General features: G+C 39.4%; 1 protein-coding gene across 1 annotated transcript in view; it reads right to left on the reverse strand.

Moving 5' to 3' along the window:
• The window catches only part of ACAP2 (ArfGAP with coiled-coil, ankyrin repeat and PH domains 2), a 33,285-nt gene extending 17,072 nt beyond the window's left edge, over positions 1-16,213 (reverse strand). Inside the window, exons 1-7 of the mRNA XM_053459589.1 lie at positions 16,007-16,213; positions 6,319-6,376; positions 4,298-4,417; positions 3,951-4,004; positions 2,868-2,926; positions 1,364-1,547; positions 786-830 (exon numbers count right to left, since the gene is read on the reverse strand). Coding sequence (XP_053315564.1) covers positions 786-830; positions 1,364-1,547; positions 2,868-2,926; positions 3,951-4,004; positions 4,298-4,417; positions 6,319-6,376; positions 16,007-16,059 — 573 coding nt within the window. The 5' untranslated portion in view covers positions 16,060-16,213. The remainder of the gene's footprint in view (positions 1-785; positions 831-1,363; positions 1,548-2,867; positions 2,927-3,950; positions 4,005-4,297; positions 4,418-6,318; positions 6,377-16,006) is intronic.
• Between the last annotated feature and the right edge of the window lie 7,829 nt (positions 16,214-24,042).

Here is a 24,042-nt window from a genome sequence, read left to right on the forward strand (position 1 = left end):
CATCAACAGAAGCGCAGAACACTCTTTCAGGGATAACCACAAAAATGCTGCTACATCAGTAACGATGGAACAGACTGACATTTTTCGGATATTGTATCAATTTAAATCCGCTCGTTCACCTACACGTTTAAGTATCACTAAAAATAGTGCATTTCCGCTTCACTCTCAAATATTTCCAGGTTCTATAAGAAATCCTATAGCAGTACTTTATCCCACAACCTCCAGCCTCCACTGCGTGAGATGGTCAGGGTAGAAAAGGAGCCACACAGAGCTTGTGCGGCAGATTTTCTGTATAACCCCAATGCATTTCACAGCCGCCCTGTTCAGGAAATGCAACCCAATGGAGCGCCTAACCCAGTAAAATGCAATACTATACAACAGACAGGAATATCTAATAATACATAATAAAAATCATTGTAAAGGAGTTTCTATGGTATAATGGCCTATGCCCTTCACAACCTCTGTTAGTTTGCTTAAATGCTATATTGTCGGCATAACCCATTCTATCAGGGAATCTGTAGGCGATTATATATATATTAATAATAGTTATAATCCCAGTCTAGACAGTCTATTTACTAATCTCAAGATTTTAGCTGAACAAATTTGACTGGACTACAAGCAGATGTATTTGGGTACTGAATACATAAAGGCAGACCAATAAAAGATTTGTAGTATTGTTTATGGTAGGCAAAGCAAGTTAGTCACGTTACAAAATAAAATGGATAAACTAGAGACTAAAAGAGAAAGAAAGGCATGATACCGATACAGAATACAACAACACTTACGGATTTTAAGATTTCAGATCTTTTTTTGGATTGAAGTACATTGATCTGCAAATAGAAAAGCAACCAGTGACCCAACAAAGGCATTCAATTTAAGGTCAATTAACATTCTTGCAATCCTCTTGTAGCTGTATCTAGCAGAGCAGGGAGATGAAAGGCCTTAAGTGGCCCCAAAGAGACTAATAGCTTTTTCATTTTAAGTGGACATTATGCAGGATGTTAATGTGTTTAGTTATTTCATTGTTTTTTTTTTAAGCCGCTAAATGCAACAATAAAAGCAAAAATAAAAAAAAAATGATATATATATTAAAACCAAAAGGATAAAAAAATAAATAAATAATCTCCCAACACTGTTCCCAGAGCCTTGGGAAGATGCAGTGCATTACGCACTCTTGACTATGTATATTTAACACCCCTGAACTCCAAATACTTATCTGGTCTCATATTATACACACACACACAACAATGTAAATTATGCCATTTGACAAGAACAAGTCCAATCAGCCGGGCAATTAGAAAACTTTTCAAACTTTGCACCAGAACTGTTCTTCACAAATATACATTTATATTATGTCACTTACCTGCAGAACGTAATCTAGAGCAACATGTCGAAAGCATTTTCTTGTTGCTACCAGGATGTTTGTAGCTTCCTCTACCTCATGCTGTTTGTTTCTTGGCAGCTGGGCATTTTTCACCAGTGCGTTTTCTTTTTCTTCACTGACCTTATCAAACTGCTTTTTGGCATCTTTGAATTTTCTGAGATCCCTGCAATCAGGACAGAACTGGTTAACTTTTTAAACACAAGGAGCCAACAATCAAAGAGTTAATAGTGCAAATCTACCTAGAATGCCTCATACCATATCGCTAGGCAAATGTAATTTGGTTCTTTCCCTATGATCCCTGTCCCTTCACTAAAACCACTCACAAGTACATTTGGGTTAAGCAGAGCATAGCAGATTGGTTTCATCTCATATTTCAGATATCCATAGGAAATGACTTGCACAGTAAATTACAGAAGAACTTTTAAAACAAGGGTAAATTGCAGGCCCCAAGCAAGCAAAGAGTACTGACAGGCCTCACAGAAAAAGCCAAGGCTCCAAACGATGTACTTTCGCCTTTGGAACGACTTCTCAAACAGACTAATTCCGAATGCCATTCTGAATGTTTACATTCACACACAGACACAAAATAAAGTCCTTGATGACCTCACAAATCACAGTTATAGCGGATCTACTATATAAACAATATACTATGCCGGCCTGTAAGAGAACTGAACAATATAAGTACAGTGTCCAAACTGGTGCAATTCCAAAATCTAGACCCTGCTTATCTCTGTATCGCTCAAGGTCCAATGTATTCAGAAAAAGCGCACTGTGCAGATCAAAAGAAATACCGAAATATTTATACAAGGACCATGTAAAAGGCCAACTGACTACTTTTCTCTGTGGAGCTAATTGGCCTTCCTAACTAATCCGTATCGAAAAGTGTCTTCAAAGAGTTTCAAAACCTAGTTAAAAGCTTCTCTTACTTAAAGAACATAGTTTGGAACACACATTGTCTTATTAATGTAAAACACTTGTTCTTCAGGAGCAGCATCAACTAAAATGTATCGGTTTTATGGAGAAATGCAGAAAAACATGTTTACAATACAAATTTCCCTAGAAATTTTTTTTTTTCCAAACTTGCCCCCCCCCACCAAAACACAAAACAAAAATGAAAAATACAGTGTCACTAAATTAAGACAAAGCCAAGCACCTGTGATAAGTAGTAGAGAAGGCTTCATATAACACATTTTGCCTGGATGTTTCCACCCACCACTTTCATCCATGGCCACTGTACTCTATGCTTAGCACCAGAATATCTCACCCTAACCCAGGATGCAACATTTCAAGGACGCAGAGAGCTGAGCAAGTTTGCTACAAAAGGTTACGCCAGGCAGGCACATTCTTCCATAATGTATTTGGGCCAATTTCTCCCCAACTAGCCCCAGGTTACGTGGCAGACGAGCTGCAGCCCCTTGACAGTGCCAGCCAAGGCCAAAATGCCTATACACAATTGAGTAATAGATAGTACAAAATAACTTACTCTTTAACAAACGTCTGAAGCTGTGTTTTGATTGATCTTTGGACTTGGTCGAAGAGGATCTGAAGTGACAAAACAGTAAAATGAAAAGATCATTCATATTACACAAATGGGCATTTTAATGTCCGTTCATCTAATAAAGTAAATCAGACCAACAGAGCTAGAAGGTTTTTATTTTCTCGGAGGGTCAGATGCTTCAATGAAACATTCATTCAGAAGAACCCATTTTGAGGGGCAGCTGTTCACTTCTTGGTGGAGGCATAACGCTTCCTCCTATATCAGACACGGATGCCAGGCTAATGCACCATCAAGATAAAACTGCCAGATCAAAACGGGCCCTGCAGAAAGGTTCTCATACAAACGATTGTGTGTAATTAAACAATTCTGTCCAAAAGTTTTGCAGACAGGCAGCTGTATTTAAGTCAAATGGTTGCGTCTTTATTTTTTAAACGAAAGACATATTCGTCACATTTAGGAAAGGCTGTGGCTATATATATATATATATATATATATATATATATATATATACATACATATATATACACACACACACACACACACACACACAGCTGCAGAATAGCAATGATGATAAATTAAGACGATCTGGATTAGATTAACAAATGAAATGACAAAATTACAAACATACAATATACATCGGCAGCATCTGTAGCGTTACCACAAAATACGTGAAGAAACAAAACTTTTGTTTTGGTAGGTTTGTTCAACCTAGTGGAACTCTTTTTCCCACGAATAACTAAAATTCTTCCTTCACGGAGGAAGATACCATGAACTCTGGGGTAAATGAAAACTCATGGCACACAGGGCAATAATACCAGCATCCATTAAGATATATTACAGTACTCACTGAGTTTCCTGATCATGACAGGTTCCATTCACAAAGAGGAAATCCTTTCCCAGAGATATTACCTCTGAACACAGCAAGAATTTTAAAGCGGGAACTCTGCTCTTTAAAAACTCAAACTAATGGAATAGCTTTTGCAGGCACTTTGGTTAAACGTGACATAAGAAGAGAGCCAATAAAGCAAGATCAACCCTCATTTAATCCCAAATAGTATATGTACTTACAGTATGATAATTGACCATCTCTTGAAGACTGTCAGAGAACTTGGTTAGGCTGTTCTGTAAAAAACAAAATTAAAACAATGTTATTATTCTGCTTAGAAGAAAAAAAATAAAAGCACAAAAACACTTTCAGGAAAAGACCGAATGGAGCAGCATGCCACACTGCCAATGGACCCTTATTATTAATCCACCCATTACACCAAGCATTAAAAAGCCCAGTAAATACAGCATATTTTTTTTAACAAATGCACAGGAAACACAACTTCCCACTGAGCTGAATTATCTACACGCACTGTGCAGCCAGGGTCATAATCATGAACAGCTATGCCTTGCTTCAGCCAACAACTTACTTCAATGACTACGTCCTTGCTCGAATAGTTGGCCAGGTCGCGAACCCCATTCATAAACTGCTTGTTGGCAGCGCAGAAAGCTTTTCCAGCATCGATCATTCCAATGGAAAGCTTCACCAGCTGGAAGGAAAACGAATAAATGTTGATCAACGTCAGATAACATATCCTGAACACATACATAGTTCAGTCTGCACAAGATATACTTTAAAAAAAATGGACTTTATTTAAAATTATTTAGTATTGCCCACACATTGTTTGCCAAACACTGCCACTTTAATTATGTCACAAGATTTAAAACTCTTTTAAAGATATACTTAAAGTAAAAAAATTCCTTGGCCTTGTTACTACTCATGTAGTAGAATCAGCGCAGCTGCGGGATGGATAGACACGGCCACATGCGCCACGAGTCTAAGAGTGTAGTGGATGGCTTTAAAGTGCCATGGATTCAACATTGAAGCGTAGCAAATCCACAAATAAAGAGAAATAAAAAATCCCAACCGGGCATTAAAATCACTAACGCTGATGTTAAAAGAAAGGCATTGAGCTAGATCAGCCATTGGTATAAAAAATAACTATTTGTAATAAGATTAAAAATTGAAGGTATTGAACACGAGATGACAGAGGCGTGAGATCTGTTACCGATGGTTGCAGAGTATCTAGTTACTGACCGAGAAAAATAAATCTGGGAGTGCAGGATAGAGATTATGAGAGAAAAGTGTACAGTATTTAAGCAATGTCATTGTACAGATGGAACTGGGATCCAAAGGGCAATCTTTGATTGCCAAAAGAGGAAACAAAAAAAAACAAAAAAACAACACACAGACACATAACAGGGAGGTGTAACATGCTAAATGAAAATGAACTGGGTTGAGAGGAAAAGGAGAACCTGGTGTCAGGAGAAATCCTTATAAAAAGTGAGCTCATAAACCTTGGCATTAGTGCAAGACAAAGGCATGGTAACGAGGCACGATAACAGCACAGTCACCTCTTAACTCTAAACGCTAGCCAAGAAACTCTGTATACGGCGCTCACACAGCCACAAAAAAAAAAAAAAAGCATATTATGGTACTCAGAAAAAAGGGAAGCTCTAGAAATAAGAAGGGAAGCTCTGGAAATAAAACGTCTCTATTTAAATTCAAGAAGAGGAGAGCATTTAATTGTTTCACTAGAGCTTCATCATAGGTCTATAATTATGGGTCCAATAAAGAACTTTGTTATTTTTTGAGTGCCACAAGGCTGTGTATCTGTAACAATACATACAATGTAACCAAATGAAGGACAGCGTCACAAAGCGACCGGGAACAAGCCTATCCTTAAAATGAAGTTATGATAACAAAGGGTCCACTGTGCTACAACCGCTACATATCTATAAGCAATAATTAGTAAATGTGAAAGTTAGATGGAAACAGATAAATGTTCGGCTAATGCAGTGACAATATGTCAGCGTGAAGGCAAAGTTATCGTGATCTGTCTTAATGTGTCAGCATTTGCTCTAAAGAGGTTAGCAAAGCCTTAAGCTTGAGTTGATAGAAGTGGTAGCCGAGGAAGTAAAATGAAGAACTAAGACTACTTGAGAGTCTTCTGAGTATTTGGGTCAGCCAGATAACGTGGACAGGAAGAAGCAAGGATGTTTGGCCTTGGTGCTCAGATTGTGACAAGAATGTAGAGAGCAGGAAGTCACGGGAAGCCTCTCTCTCTCGTGAATCTGTTCAGGAGCTCTCTGCGTGTCTTGGGCTGAACTCTTCATTGCAAAGCCTCAGAACAGGCCAAAAGCTGCACAGTTCAGAAGCTCTCCAGATGATTTGAGCGCTTGTATAGCAAATTATAATAGATAAAAAAAAAAAAAAAAATATTTTTTTTAGCCCTGGAATCAATTACATAACTTAATCACACATAGGGTAATAGTGAAAGAGGGACTGTGTTGGTAATTCTCTATGGTTAGTCACATGCATGCAGCGATAGAACATGGCACTTTTGATTAGTAAATGTAGAATAGTAATACATCGGACCAAATCTTTTACCTTATCAAGCTTTAGTTCAAGTTCTGATACATCTGTTTCAACATCTTCCAACGCCGCCCTGTAATACAGAGATCACATTTCAGTAAATATAGAACATAAAGGCAACCTGGAAGACATTAACAGCATTCATAAAAACTGCAAAGCTTTGACTTAAGCTGAATTCATTCAGTTCAAGAAGATGGACTCGATGGATTTATGTATAAAACACTATTCTGGTGAAAATTTTGAATAATGGATTTATCTGCACACCAACCAACAGGGTCATAGCACTGGCTGCTCTTTGCACCAGAATCCTAGGACACAACGCTCGTTGACTGCTTGGCTTCGAGCACCATTCAAGCTCCACTTACACATGTATGCCTGAATGTAATATCAACCTGTATGTTTGTACATTTACCCATCATATTGTGAACAATGGTCACAGGTTCACTATTCTTAAGCATGTATAACATAACTACCATAGTTTAAAACCACGGTGGTTGTGAGGACCTGCCAATGTTCTTTTAAGTATCAATCTGCGACTTCTCACCATGGACAATTTTAAAACAAGGATGTAAAAGATCACCAATTGCCTGGACTTTATTGATTTCCATGGAAGGAAAACCCTCTTTACAGCAGTGTTCTGACAGCTTATGTGTATCAAAATTGCAATTGTGAGCATAAAACAAGGCCAAGGATCAAAACATTTTTTAAGATCTCATAACAGACGGGGGGAAAATGGATAAGCAAAAGGAGTCAAATAGTTTTCTCAAATTCTATATCGTGTATATAATTTTATATAGATACTTCGCCACACTTTGATAGTACATAAACAAATTTAAATAAAAGCAGATGTTTTTGTAGGTTTATTCACTGTTTGCACCGTTGATACAGCTCACATACAGTTCATAGTGCTGTGATAAAATACACACACACACTTCCAGCACATCAATACCCAGTAAGTGCAACCGACTCATAGTGGTCAGTGTGTTTTATTTTGTGTCAGTTTGTCTGAGGTTGGTCAAGGTAGGAATACTTAAACCCAAACGGCAGGGAATTTCTGGGGGGTTTTTCCCCCACTGCTTCAAACGGCAAATGTTTCCAATGTAGCCAATAACAAACATATTTTGACACTTACTGTATGATGATCACTTTAAAGATTTCTTCCTAGATTCTAAGAATTACAATATAGCGATTACTGCCTAGGATGTCTTCGTGTCGGAATCTATACGTTCATTATTGCAAAGCTTCCGATGAGGCCTAGGTGCTATTAATATCTGCTGCAGTGCTATTTTAGGTGCTGCTGTGAAACCAGTAATTAGCCACTTCCATGCATCGGTGCCCCTGGAACATACTGAGAGGTTTTCTAAACCAGGGCTCGACAAACACCGCATGCCAGGTCATCATGGCAACTAGAAACCACTAGAGATTTGCAAGAAAAGCAGGCTAAAACAATAAATACATTTAAAAAAAATTGCCAGGGCTACCATTGTGAATCCGGCACCATATGCTTTCCTGTGAGGAGCGGTAAGCAGGTCCGTTATTTAGTGTTTTATATAGCGCCTTCATATTCCACAGTGCTGCACAATGGGTAAACAGGAGATAAGTAGTGTACAACGTACATAAACAAGGAGTAAGGAGGGCCCAAGCTGACAATCTCTATAGTGTTAGGTCGTGTGCGTTTGTTGTTGGATAGTGTGTGTGGATGAGTCTATCAGCGTGGTATGTTACAGTATGGCATTAGCGTGTAAGTCAGCATATAGTGTATTAGTGCATGGTGCTAGCATGTGTCTACATGAGAGTTTGATGTTATAAGATACATGCCGCAATCTATAACGGACACATCTTTAACAGCTGAGAAAGATCTCTAGCCAAAATTTACAAAATAAAATAAAATCTCAAGATATTTTAACAAAATACACGGATGATAAATTGTTGTGCAGTGTTGATTACCTAAGCATTCTTATTAATTTCAAGTTTTAAATACAGTTAGAAACATATACTCCAAAGAAATGATCTAAATGATCAAATTGTTATATACAATACTACAGGTCTCTACAAATCCCAGGCACCAGGTCGCCATGGCGACAGAGAATTTTGTCCTGGCCCCTAGGTCAGGGGCGCCCAAATGCAGCCCGCCAGACTTCAACGCGCGGCCCTAGTGAGCAGCATGGTGTGTGCAAGCCGGTCGCCTAACGCCTAAAAAAATTAAAGCAGCCATGCGAACATTGGTCTGCAATCCCACCGGGCCGGCTTGCACACACCGTGCTGCTGAGTGGCAGTGCCTCAGTGAGGCTCTTTGTCTCGCCCCTTTCAACACATGACACTCAAGGGGGCGGAGTCACAGAAGAGTTCCTCGTGACGGGGAGAGGATCATCACATCGGAGGAGAGCGGGGGAAAAAAGAAAAGCGAAAATAAAGTATTAAAAAAAAAAAAAAACAGGGGTTCGGGGAAAGTGGACTTATATTTAAGGGTGAGGATTCCCTTGGGACATTATTAATTTTTGTTGTTGAAAATAAAACTTTGTTTAAAAAAAAAAATCCTGGCTCCTAGATTCAAAACCAATTTGTCAAGCCCTGTCATACCAAAATTTAATATAAAAAACTACTTATATTATAACAAAAACAAATTCCTTAAACAGGTAAAACAGTTGGTGCAAATGGGTATTGAATGGGCTTTATGTTAAAAGGCACCGTCTAATTAGCAGCAATGAATAGTTTGGGTAAATCTACTTTTTACACTTAGATATCATACTTTCTAGTGACCTTACTGAAATAGAAGTTTACCCAGAGCTTCTAAAACACATGAATCTCACAGTTCGATACAAACATTTGGCAAATATATTGCAGAGAGTTCTGTGCCACGAGGTGCTATGTTGAACTTCCAGTGACCAGTATAAGAGAGTGTGAGAGCAATAACACCATATTTAACACACCTGCTCCCCATTCACACCTGAGACCTTGTAACACTAATGAGTCACGTGACACCGGGGAGGGAAAATGGCTAATTGGGCCCCAATCTGGACATTTCCACTTAGGGGTGTACTCACTTTTGTTGCCAAGGTTTAGACATTAACCCCTTCGCGACCGTTGCCGGTTCAGGACCGTCATGACAAGAAGGTCACTAAACGACCTTTGACGGTCCTGGACCGTCAAAAAATTAAATAAGCTTAGAAAGTGATCAAGGATCACTTTCTTCGCTTAAACAGCCTTGCTGCAATGCCTCGATGTCGAGGCATTCAGCAAGGCCGAGATCGGCATCGGGGGCCATGTCTGGCCCCTCCCCGGGGCGTCAACAGCCGCCATACATTGTATGGCGGTGGACGCCCGTTTTAAAAGCGTTTAGGAGGCGATCAACCATCGCCTCCTAAACTTAAATGGTGTCGCTGGAATGCCTCGATCAGGAGGCATCCAGCGACACCAAACACTTACCTCTGGGTGGGCTGTGACCGCTCCAGAGAGCGGTCACAGCCGCAGCTGCCGGTGATCTTCGCCATCCGCAAGAAGGCGGCGGTCGGGGAAATAAAACAATAAAGGTGAAAAGTTCGCTAGATGGTCTCCAGACCCTCTAGAGAACTGGCTCCACTTGCTGGTTGAATACAGGTACTGCATTCAGCCATGTAAGTCAATGGAGCCCAGCTTTCTAATCACTATGTGATTAGTAAAATATTCAAAAAAAAAAAAAAAAAATGAAAAAAAAAAAAAAAAATAATGTGCTAACATTTAAAAATAATTATGCAGTGATGTCACTAGATGAACCATCCAGTACCAGCAAAATGTGTAAAAAAAATATAAAAAAAGTATTAAAAAAATAAAATTAAAAAATAAAGTTTATTATTTTGAGCAAGTGCTAAAATTTCTCAAAAATCTCAACAAAGTTAAAATAAAAGCACTTCAAATACCCAAGGGGTGTCTAATATATAAAAAAAATGGCTGATGGGGTAAATTGGAGTGGCCTAGCTCAAAGATAGGGCATAGGTACAGACTGACCAAAATGGAGAAAAAAAGCGCACTTCCCAAATGTGGCATTTTAAATCTGAAACAACCCGACAAACCCATGCATGTGGGGTATCACTGCACTCAGGAGATGTTCCTGAACACACATTGGGGTGTTGTTTGACAGTGACATATACCAGAACCTGTATATCTATAACTAAAGTACAATTTGTGTGGAAAAAAAATAAAAAAAATTACTATTACAAAGTTTGACAAAGTGTAGTTCTATAATTGGTGCATGGAAAGGGTTAAAATAACAGCATTTGGAATACCCTGGGGTGTCTAGTTTTCAAAAATATATGGTTTGAATGGGTTAAATTGAGTTATCTGGCTTCAAAGATGTTCCAAAGAGGAGATGGAGGCAGAATGACCAAATGACCACCTGAATTACGCATGCCCCAAAAGTAGCCTTTTACCAGCCAAACAATCTGACAAACCCATGCATGTGGGGTATCGCTGTACTCAGGAGATGTTCCTGAACACACATTGGGGTGTTGTTTGACAGTGATATATACCAGAACCTGTATATCTATAACTAAAGTACAATTTGTGTGGAAAAAAAAATAAAAAAAATTACTATTACAAAGTTTGACAAAGTTTAGTTCTATAATTGTTGCATGGAAAGGGTTAAAATAACAGCATTTGGAATACCCTGGGGTGTCTAGTTTTCAAAAATATATGGTTTGAATGGGTTAAATTGAGTTAACCGGCTTCAAAGATATTCCAAAGAGGAGATGGAGGCAGAATGACCAGATTTGTTAAAAAAAGATTTGGAAATCATAAAACGCTGCTTGTACTTATTGCCCAATAACTTACAAAAAACAGCAAAAAAACATAAAAACATTGGGTATCGCTAAACTCAGGACAAGTAGTAGAATCTATTTAGCTAGTTTTTTTACTTGCTTTTTTAGGTGAGTAAAAGATTTTTCAAATAAAAGTCATAAAATGTGTTTTTTTTTCAATTTTTCACCATGTTTTTTTAATTTTTTTATAGTAAATAAGATGATACGATCAAAATAATGGTATCTGAAGAAAGCCCATCTTGTCCTGAAAAAAAAATATATAACTTATGTGGGTACACGAAATGGGTGAGGAGAAAATTAGAGCTGAACACAAGCACCACAAAAGTGTCAAAACAGTCTCGGTCCCACAGGGTACAAAACGAAAAATGAGCCCGGTCCTTAAGGGGTTAATGGCTGTGAGTTGAGTTATTTTGAGGGGACAGCAAATTTACACTGTTATACAGGCTGTACACTTTTGTGAGATACTGAATTATATTATTATATATATATACATACATATATATACACACACACACACACACTCCACCATGCCAAGAAAAAAAAAAAGAACGCTGACAATTAATTTTGAAAAGAAAAAAGTGCTTAAATAAAGATCAGAGTATGCTTGAAAGGAAAAACCATTAGTGAAGCATTTACAGACTATTTTGGGGAAGCGACTCGTTTTGTGCGCCATACTTCCTGAGTCTCTGTAGCAAAAGTTAATTAATATAAAATAGATGATATTTAGATTATAGTGTAGTCTGGAACTCACAACATAATAAATGTAACAAAAAGAAACAAAATCACCAGGGAGACGTCCAGTATACAGGTAAAAATTCCAAAATATTTTTAAAATATACAATTTGTTTTAAGCTTGTAAAGTGAAATCGTAATAGTAGTGAGTATGAAGCTACTAAAAATAACTGTTACACCGCAGAAGTTGCATGAAAGTCTAATGTTTTAAACACAGTGGAGACGTTAAAGATAACAAACGGTCTACTGTGTAACAAACACTCAACACACTTACCAAGCAAACACGAAAGGCAAACTAACTGCCAGGCTCCTTTCCCCTGTAACAACCCATCACTGAAAACAGCACTAAAATGTGTTATGACACATGAATTTTGGGAATTTCTACGCAGTCAACAAAAAGTGGAGTTGCAGCCCTCGTTGACTTACACACAATGTTTATTTCCCCAAGAGGCTTTCTTTTAGAGTCACATCCCTCTGTGCCTTAGTGTATTAACATAAAGGCGGTTTACAGCCCTGGATCTCACAGTAATTTCTTTATTAATCCCTTAATGACAATGGGCGGTCCCTAAACCCATTGAAAACAATGCATTTACGGGCTGTCATTGAGGGGTTAAACAGATACAATTTCAGCCACTCAAAATTTAGAGGTTTTTTTTTTTTCTTCTTCCATAAAAGTGGTCACCGACTGAGATATATATATACACACACACAAATATCTTATTCCAAGCGATTTCAGTTTATGCACACTTATTATATTGACAGTTTAGCAATAATATTGTGGAATATGATATAAATATATATATATATATATATATATATATATATATATATATATATATATATATATATATATATATAATGTAAATGGATTAAGCCATATTAGTCCAGTAGACACGATGGCAAGAAAACAGTATTACAAAGTATGCGGTGATACCATTTTTATTGGAATATATATACACTAATATAAATAATATATATATATATATATATATATATATATATATATATACACACACACACACACACACACACACACACACACACACACACACGTCACAAAATTAATATTTTTATGGGAACGCTGGTCAGGTGACATATATACAGGCACCGATAGCTTATTGCCACGGGAACTGAAAAAGCTTCTCTGTTAGATTTACGAGATTAAACCTTCAGAGGGAAGGATTAAACATAAAACGCGGGACGGTTTATTTTCTTAAACTAGAAAGTGAAATGAATTGTTTTTCAAAGTGCACCTTTAACACAGACAAGTAAACAGAGTCCTAGATAGTGCCGAGCAGCGCTACACTTTGACCATAGCTCCACAGATTAGTAAATATCTCTTGCCCTATAGCGTAGGACATATATATGAATCACTGGTGAAATTATGCCGATATCTTAGTTGTGCAGCAAAGCATTCAGGAAAATCATTTAACAAGCATTATCACAGATGTTTTATGTTTATATTTAGGGCTGTAATCAAGTGTATAACTCTTAGAACCCTCTTCCAACTACAGTGCTGTAAAAAAAACCCTGAACTTTCAACATGAATATTCCTTTAAACCCCCAAGGAATATCAAGATAGAATAGAAGAACAGTGATTAGTCCGCTGTCCAAAGATGTCCTTAAGTTTGGAACATGCCCTGCTCAGGAGACCCGCAGAAGCCTTTAGCTAATTTTAGGTAAACAGTTGATTGTCTGCGTCTGTTTATAGAGATCGGCATCGCAGCAGATAGCCCCCTACCAGGCTCCTGACTTTATTAGGAACCCATCCCATAAACAATGCGTGCATCTTGAGATGGAAAGCAGATTCATCACGTGCGGCAGACAAGAAGAAATGAGTAGAACATAATAGGAAGGGAGTATAATAAAAACCTCCCAAAATATCAGGCCTGTCAGAGGCAATAGCATACGAGAGTGAAACATTATGGGAAGTGGTTACCCCTAAAACAAACCTATTTTATGCCGGTCAAGTTTTGCATTACAAAAGTGATCTGTATTCTATTATCAGATCGCTATACAACGTTTGAGAGAAAGCAGTACGGCTTTTACTTTTTTGTCCATTACATTGGCTTATGGGGTTCAAGTGAAACAGAACCATTAAAAAGTGAGCAGTTGGACAAATCAAGATCCACTTCACTGAGCCCTCAAAAGATCTGTTAATCCTTTAACTGGAAATATCATGGATTACTGCTCAGGTCCAAGTAGAAATTCATTTGAATAATATTTGAGATAGATATATATATATATATATATATATATATATATATATATATATAACCAAAGAAAATATATATGTGGCTGCGGATCCACTATATACTCATAGAACATTACTTTAAATACTCAAAGAACATACTTTATACGTTGTTATAAAGGTACAGCAGCAAGCACAGGATAAGGTTTCTAATTATGTATCACAAGGAACTTTATGACCCAGATGAGAGAACTATAACAGAGGGCTAATGGCCAATGTTATGAGCAAAGCACTAAAAACACAAAACCCTGCAGAGTAACATTCTTCTAAGGGTGTAGTAGGGGTAACAAATAAAAGGGGGGTGAAAAGAGGGAGCAGTAACTCTCTTGTAGCAGTAATTAAGTCATATGATGGGATCAAGTATATAAAATAAGTGTTTCCACATCCTAGCTTAGGTCACACCAGAATAAAGATGTGTGGGTTTGACTCGGAGTTATCCAATCTTTAGAATGTGATATTTAGATCTCCACAAGACTGTGGTTCTATGTTCTTCCTTTCCACACAAAAAAAAACCACAGACAAACATACTACATCACATGCCAAAAGCACAACACACCACACAAGAGAAGTTGTCTCATAAGTGGTTTTTCTTCTGTATTTCTTTCTGTGTTAAAGGATGCAGACCTGCATTTTCCAACCAACAACTCCTTAATGTGGATTTTTTTTTTTAATGTAAACTTGCTCCCCCTATTATCAACCATTCCCTTTCGGAATTACACAGGCTCCTCTCGGGTCATTATACTCCCTCAGATAGTGATCACAGGGAAGGGTACAATATTCAAGTACTTTTCTTGGGTTAAGGTGGATCCTACAATTTAAAATTCCACAAACTAATAAAAGAAAACAAATCCCCAAATTAAGCTTATCTGTCGCTTATTGTTTAGTTGTTGATTGGATCAGGCAGCCTTTGCTAACAGGAGTGAGAAGAATGGAGAGAACATTGATTAGATAAAGCATCCTCTGACACAGATCTCAGCTTCTACTAAACAAACATCTACAAAATATTTATTAACCTATTCTTTGTTAACTGACCGCAGTAAAAAGCAATACTTTATTTATTTGGTATCCAACTGTAGATGTGATAAACAGTTGATCATCCTCTTGATGGTGAGCAGGGCCTCTTAATGTATTGGTTTGGCTCAGTCTGTCGATTCTAGTTCTGTCGTACCCTTTGAATTTATGTGTCATATTTAGTGCGGTGTTAACTATGGGCACTATACAAATAAAAAGAATAATAATAATAATAATAATTAAAAGATTAATAATAACACAAATATTATGGGTCGGGGACAGGTATTTTGTGCTATGCCACTGTGTTTTTAATACACAATGCAGCCGGCGCTAGGCTTAAGTTTCAAGATAAACTTGCCAGAGGGCCCTGATCCAGGAAGTCCTAAAACAGCACGGAAAGCTCATTTTTCTGGAGGACCTGGCACCTTATGGAACACCCAATGCCTTTCAGCGTCAGCTTACTAGCCTTTATATACACCATGCTAGCCAGAATCTCAGTGTCAACAATATCACAACACACAGTCTCCTGATAGCATTCTGCATACACATAGGACAGGCGACCACAGCCGAAAAGTGCAGCAAAAGGAAAGGGGAAACATCACTGGCCCCAAGAGCTTGCAATCCAAGTTCTAAGAACAATTGATGTGTTCCAAGCCATTGTTTTACAGCCGCCTCCCCACATACAATGAGCCTATAATCTGTTTAGTGAAGGATCACATCTCTGCTCCTGAGATCCTGCCGTTCACTTTCCATGAAGGAGAGTGCACTTTGCACATGGCTCTCTGACCGCAGAAAGCTACGGGTCGGGCCATTTCTGGGTGTTGTCAAGGTGATTACTTTAAAAGTTTCATTTCTTCCAATTTCGCTATTAAGCCCTCTGAGGAAGACGAGTTAATATCCCAGGCCCTGAATATACCTAAAGCGCGGCGAGTCCTTCAGGCACTCCTCAAAGTCCACTGTCATCTTCATGGTCCCGGTTCGAGCTCCGTGGAGATACGCTAAGCTCACGGGCCGTGGCTTAGCAAAGGGAGCCGGGCTCCGGTAGAAACTGCAGGCGGCGATAGAGACCGCAGCGCGGCGCTCTTCATAGCCAAGCTCCTTCTCTCCAGGCACTGTTTGACTATCCAGCTCAGCCTGGACACCAACTACGTCACGGAATCTGCCTACCTCAGGACCGCCCCCTCCATCGCTGAAGCTCTGATTGACAGTTTGGACAGCGAATGGTTGAAGCTGGGGTGGGAATTTCTGCACTAGTGGGCGCGCCTGGTTGCTAGGGGCAACTAAGGGAAATGGAATGAGTCACACTGGAGGGAAGGGACGCGGATGAGGCCTGGGAAAGGATAGGGCGAGGTGAAGTTGTGATTAACTCCTTTTCTGCTGGGAAATAAACTCCTCAAGATAAAGTTCGACCTTGGAATGTGGCCTTACAGTGTTAGGGATGGCTCAGAAAATGTTTGTTTTGCGCATGCTCTTTGCATGTCATAGAAATAGGGAGGTTCTTGAAAAAAAGCAGAAACAGAACTTGATGTGCATCCAAGAATCCAAAGTATGCCACAGTGTCCTGGGGAGATGCATCTGTCCCGCGCGGAAAACCACGGGAGGTGGGATGCAGACCAAGCCTGGCCATCAAACATGAACAGTGGTCCAAAGTGTGGGTTAAAAAAAAACAACTGTGTGAATTAAAGTCATGAACACTGAAGCATTATTTCTGTTTTATTTGTAAAAGAAAGACATCTGTAGAGGTCAATGTGTTTATCTATTTGTATGTTCTGGGTAAAGACATAATGTTAAGGACTATTTATTAATGTGGGGGCAGGATTATATGCAACCTCCCATAAATTCTTGGGTATTGGTAGGGACTTGGTGACTTACGATCTCCAGGGTCCCCAAAGTTTTCTCGAGCAGAGCCGCAATGATTACATATACAGCGTCAGAAAACCTATACGCTGGTGCCAGTTTCAGGGCTCTTTGCATTCCAGTGGACCCTGAGGACGAGGTCCAATCCTTATCATCACTCCTGTTTTATTATTATATATTGCTGTTGTATTTGGCAACTTTTCCCTTTTACCATACTTCGCATCTACAGCCATTCCCATCACTCTGTGACTACCTCGCCCCAGCTGTTCATACATTAACTTCCCAAGTCATGTCAACCCAGTACCCTTCCCCTCTTGTTAACTCCGTCACATCCATATGGCTCTCCTTCCCAGGCTAATAACTGTCACCCCACTATTGGGACGCCTATATTCCCCTTTTGTTATAATGCTAACTACACTGATCGTTACATTGACCGTAGCAGATTGTTCTAGAAAAAAGTGACCATCGGTGGTTTGTATTGACAGGTTCGTGTGTTAGTACAGATGGGACTGAGCAGGGTTTAAGCTCATGAGCAAAGAATAAAGACGCAGACTTGATGACTTTTTAAATACAGATTTTTTCTTTGTCTCTTGATTATTGAGAAACATTTTCTTTTGTGAAGACAAAGACTGAAGAATAAGTGGAATAAAAGCCGGAAGCAAGCATGCCTAACACTTCTACTCTTTGAGTATGTTGGTCTTTATGAGCATCCATACAGAAAATATGGTACATGACGGTTATACAAAGTCCAAATTGAAACCAATGTTACCTAATACCTATTCATTTACATTGGGGTACCTGCTGCAGATAGATTGAATGACTCACAAATTACTATCACGTATATTAATAAGATACGTGTAATCTATTTGTGTAGTATGCCAACACCCTCCCTTCAATCCACATTAAAGCCTAACTCTTTTTTGATAACAGAATGAAATACATGCAAAGTATACATTTTTCTGCAGAAAATAGTTATATGGACAACATATCACAAGGAAAAATTTTAGCTGATAAAAAAAATCAACAAAGGCATTTTGTAAATCAGGTGTAACAACGTACACAACACAAAAACTAATGTAAAAAGAGTCCCTCTTTGTGTGACTGTTCATAACATAAGTAAATGTTATACTGAAACACTTGATATCCACATTTTTTTACATTTGGAAATGTTTCCTGTGTCAGTTTAATGCTAAAGTTGGTGCAATCGCTATGGCAATCAATGGAATGTCCTTGGTATTTGTTGCCTTTTATAAATATGACCCTCAGGTTCTGATTTTGAAGCAACGTATGCTACGTATGGTTCTTTTGAACCAGCGCTTGGATTTGTCACATCAAATTGCGTACATTTTCCTCCCCCCCGGCCTGACTCATCTGACTCAATGGATCCTAATCAGATCACCTGTATGGGCTGAGAAAAAGTGAGGACTCGTGCAGCAGGTGTAGCAGATAAGTACCAGATCTCTCCGTTTGTCCTTCCGCGGTTTGTACTTTTGATAAGTCGTGCAGCATGTTTGATTACAGTGCACATGGCATATACAGTACTATGAGCACCTACATTCCTGCAATAGCTCCTTTGAAAGATTTAAGTAATAACAGTCCCTTTAGCAGCAAAATACCATCACAGAGAAGTCCACCAAGCATCCTGCTGTTTGAGGCAGTTTTTCTATTTGGCTGCCAAGAATGTACTTTTGAAGCCAAGTCCTGTTTACAAAAGAACTGTATCGAAAGAATCGTGCATTTGGATTTGTACAAACTTGATTTTGAAGCAAAATTCCCTGTTTTATGTGTTTGTACAAAATTTTGCTTTCCATGCACAAGTAAACTAAACACCAGAGTAGTAAAAGAATGGTTTCATAGTACAATATAGTACTACATAACCACAGACATACAGAATGGACAATGTCTATATGTCCCAGAAAAGTCTCTAGAAATCAGTGTTGCCAATTATTACATCTGAAAGGATAATTTACCTTTATCTTGCAGCACGATTATCTCCATACCCATCCTTTATTTCACCATCATCATAATACCCTTCCCTTAGCATGCCCCCTTTATATTCATACAATATTTTTTATTAAATCATACAATATAACACAAGGGTGTCCCACTGTGCCACATTTGTTTCCAAACAGTTGTGAGTGCCATTTTTGCTAAACAGCTTGTCAATCCACCCAAACAGCCTGCCTGTGCCATCTTTGTCTCCCAAACACTTACACATCCATACTAAAACACACAAACGGATGCACAAATACTTAGACATTCATGTTAACACACACATTTATACATACATTCTCATTCTAACATTCATACATACATACTCCCTCCCTTACCATCCTACTCACTAGCTCACTACCTCTCTCTCGCACGCCCTTACCTCACCTGTAATTTCTCTTAACAGCAGGGTCATGTCTGCCAGTAAGAGCCGGATATGATATAGGTGCAGTGGGAGTAATTATACATTTGACTGCCACCGTGGCTGCCATTATAGCTGCAGGGGCAAACATTTTGGTTCTGTAGCTTCATTGGTGGCCCGGCCTCCCCAGGGTAGGAAATATCCCGATAGGCCAGTCCTGAGCCAACATGGGGCAATGGTGAGGAGGTAAGGAAGTATTGGGATGGGAAGGGGGAAAGGTGAGGAGGATATTTCACCCCTGGGAAAAAAAATGCTGCGGATGACCATGACTACGTGGTAAATTGAGTGTGGAGGCAGCAGGGAGATAAATGCGGGTTGCTCCAAAACACTCTGTAAGCATTGTCATCAATGCAATTCATACCTCAATTCACCTAAGCAGTTGCAACACATAACTTAAACGGTCATGTTTTCGCAAGCAAATACAATAAAGGTAATATCATTTTTTTTAGATATTTTATATAGTTAAAACATTCCACGTGTAAGTAAAGTTCCACTAAAATCCCGTATATTTTGCTCTATAGTTTTACACACAATCATACACATACATGCCTATTGTCTAGCATTTGTTTCCTGTTTAAATGGAATAGTGTTCTCCACCCGACTATACTATATGTGACTGGCATAAGTCCAGGATAACGAGGAATCTTTTTGGCAATGAAACCCCAGCAGACAGAAGGAAGTGATGTGCAATGTTGACCAAGCCTAATGTACAGCATTCTATCTCCTGTCACATGAATAAACTGATGTTTATGTTGTTAATATTGCAATGCTAATACATGGAGTGCATTTATTTACATAAGTTATCTTTTTCAAGTATTCAGAAAAGGAAATTTCCATAAAGTGGCACTCCAGTGACAATGGCAGCTTCCCAATCAAAGAATACACATTAAAATACATTGCAAGTACTTTACTATGCATTTATTAAGCCTGGTAAAATAAATTTATAAATAAAATAAATCACTTAACTGCGGTCCTGAGTGCTCAGATGCTTTACGTCATTGATTGGCTGCTTCAGGCATCAGTCAGGAAAGTGCTCTATTCAAAAGCAATGGGAATACTTTCCATACATGGATTATTATTATTATTATCTTTTATTTATTAAGCGCCAACAACTTACGTAGTGCTGTATAAGTTAGATTGGGTAGTCAACACATATATAACAAATACACATTAATACATACAGATACATAAGGAGTTGAGACCCCTGCCCGTTAGCTTGCCGTCTAGCCTTATGACACTTTTACACAGTAATGGTGGGCTTTTGAGGGCCCCGCTCATGGGATTGCAATCACCCGCCTATTTTGCTGAAAGCATGCAGATGGCCTTCTCTTACTATCTGTGGGATTTGTGCATTGTTTAAAGTCACATTTCAGCTGGTGCCGAACGAAACAAGGGAGTGTTGAATGCCCAAAGCGTGATGAGGTGTATGGCTCGAAGGCTGATGTTAATTATTTAAAAAAATTGTAAAACCTGCTGAACCACATGATTCAACACAACATATACACTTCTTGTATGTTCTGTTGGTGTACATATAGTTTTAGAGTTTTGTTTTTAACAAAAACACCAGATTTCCTTAAGAATTACTTTTTTCATCAACAGGCAAATAATACACACATATCTGTGTAAAATACTGCAGTCTTCCTGAAGAAACGTCACAGTATAACGACAAATTCCACAGTTGTGCTCAATAAAGCAGACACAATTGTTAAAGGTGCTGTTCCTCCTAGGGGACCTCCTAAAATATCTCCAGACAAGTTCTGCATCATGTAGAGAGAAGTGAAAGAAGGCTATCTGTCATTGTGGTTTTCTCTTTCATGTCATGTATCCCCCTTCTTCACTGAGGATACTTTGTAGAGCTTTTTGCGTGTTTCCCTTTTAAATTGTTCATGCACCATACAAATGATATATAATTTACTCAAGGAGAGATATGGCTTTGTTTGTGATACCACTTTTAGATATATAGTCTTACATTTAGTATGAATAATATAAAAAAAATTGTATGATTTTGCAATGATAGTTGTCACTAAAGTAGCTGACTTGATTGAAAATACATTAATTGAAGTATCTTGACTTTGAAAAATACCTTAAATGTAACATTTACTGCAGAGGGCCTACATTACATTGTATTTTTCTTGCGTTATTTTCACAGTTAGTATAAGGGCCATTATTTTTTTTTCTTTTCAAAACCTCTCTCACATTATTTGTTTTTCACAGGTCATGTGCAAATGCACTAAAAATCACCAAAATGTATCCAGCTGGCCCCCAGATCACAGAAATAACCCACATCCATACAGGACACACTACATGAAACGCTCACTTCATTGCACAACACCACACAGCATAGGTAAGGTAGGCCCATAGAAAATATAGGGTTAAATGACAAAATATACTATACAGAGTTTCAGGGCCGGAATGGCCCACCGGGATACCGGGAAATTTCTAATTGAAGACAGCTGCTGAGCAGCTGCAAATGGCATTGAACGCCTCCCTCGGTGCCTGGGGTGGGCTGGGCAGGGGGGCAATTGCCCCCCAGGCTGCCCGAAATCTAATCAAAGCGGCCGCTGGGTGCTGATGCGGCCGGCCGGCATCAGTACCCAGCAGCCGTGTGCGACGGCTGTCTAGTGATGGGCCCACTCACACTGACCTTTCACCCCTCACGCTGCTGCCATCACTATGCGGCCATCAGATTGCTGGGAATGTAATCTGAACGGCCGATACGTGCTGTTGCCGCCGGCCGCCTCTGCTTTAATACTTTTTTTTTACTTTATATGGCAAGCCGATCCAGCTTACCATATAAATAAAAAAAAAGTATTAAAGTAGCTCCGGCCGGCGGCATCAGCACGCACCGGCCGTTTAGATTACATTCCCAGCAGTCTGATGGCTGCATAGTGATGGGAGCAGCGTGAGGTGGAAGCTCCGCCCCCTCGCACTCAGACTGCTGCAGCACCGGATGTCAGGTCAGTGGCATCCTGTCAGCATAGAGGAGAACGGTGTGCAGCTACCAGGAAGTCAAGAGAAGTAGAAGGTGAGTAAAATAATGTATTTTTTGTACTGTATAATGTTTTTTGTATTTGTTAAAAACAAAAAAAATCGGCATGTGTGTATGTAAGTGTGTCCCCCTATATGCCACTCTGCCTCCAGAAATGCCTTATACCCCCCTATATGCCACTCTGTCCCATGATATGCCTTTTAACCCCCTATATGCCAGAGTTGCATATAGGGGTATAAGGCATTTCTGGATGCAGAGTGACATATAGGGGGTCAAAAGGCATATCTGGAGGCAGAGTGGCATAAAGGGGGTTAAAAGGTATATCATGGGGCAGAGGAGCATATAGGAGGGTATAAAGCATATCGGGGAGGCAGAGTGGCATATAGGGGGCATAAGGCTTTTCTGGAGGCAGAGTGCCCCATGAAATGCCTTTTAACCCCCTTCATGCCACTCTGCCTCCAGAAATGCCTTATACCCCCTATATGCCACTCTGTCCCATGATATGCCTTTTAACCCCCTATATGGCAGAGTGGCATATAGGGGGTTAGAAGGCATATCATGGGACAGAGTGGCATATAGGGGGTATAAGGCATTTCTGGAGGCAGAGTGGCATATAGGGGGTTAGAAGGCATATCAGGGGGGCAGAGTGGCAAGCCTGGGGGCAGAGGTGCATAACTCGGGGGTAGGTTGTCAAATGAAAGGAAATAAAAACCAAACATGTCTCAATCATAGCTTTTATTAAATATGGAAAAAAATAGTCTACATGAATTAATAAAGAAATAAAAGTTTCTTACCAGAATATCGTGAAGAATAATGTGATCAGTGTTTTGTTCCACTGAATAAAATGAATCTCTTTTATCTAAAAATGTTCGCAGTAGTAAATGTTTTTACATGCGTGTGGGTATAAGAGCTTCACCGTGAGATAAACTATATGGGGCTGGTCTCCAAATTTTTCTAGGGCTGCTTTTCAGTCCCAGTCCGGCCCTGCAGAGTTTAGATAAAAAAAAAACAGGGGTGGGCTCCCCCGGGAGCATTGAGCCATATTGGACCTTTGTGAACAATTTTGGACCAGCCTGGAGATGCAGGAATACAGCGGGGTCATGTCCATGCCTGGAAACTTGTGGGCTCCAGCTACCCGGAACCTACCCTTGCAGGACGTGGCCAGGAGTGCCCACTGACACTGTCCGGAGACCTGGCGGAGTCTGACCTGGAGAACCGGAGAGTTCCCAGATATGGTCATATCGTAGAAGTGTGGTAAAAACATGCAAGTGTTTGTGTGTGAGTATGAGTGTGTATTTACCGGGGGGGGGGCGATGGGGGCACTTGGTTATACCTGCTCCCCTGTATGCCAGCCTTTTGCTCTTCTGTTGCACCTGCTTTTGTGGACTACAACTCTCATCACCTTCATCATTAGCAAGGTGGAGGGTGATGGAAGTTGTAATCCACAGATTTTAAAATTATTAAAAATGTGTGTGGGGGAGGGTATTGGCTAATTGGGACCAAATGTCTGATTCCTTGTATGACAGCAGGCATCAGTTTTTGCAGTGTGTACGCAGCTGACACTTTTGTTTTACTTTTAAAAGCAGACAAACAGTCATAGACTCTCTGCTCCACGCATTGATTTTACATGTATATTTTTTTTTCCACTTTTGAGGCTGCTGATCAGTCTCTGACCGATCACCAGCACTCATTC

Source organism: Spea bombifrons, chromosome 3, assembly GCF_027358695.1.
Source record: "Spea bombifrons isolate aSpeBom1 chromosome 3, aSpeBom1.2.pri, whole genome shotgun sequence".
Lineage (NCBI taxonomy): Eukaryota > Metazoa > Chordata > Amphibia > Anura > Pelobatidae > Spea > Spea bombifrons.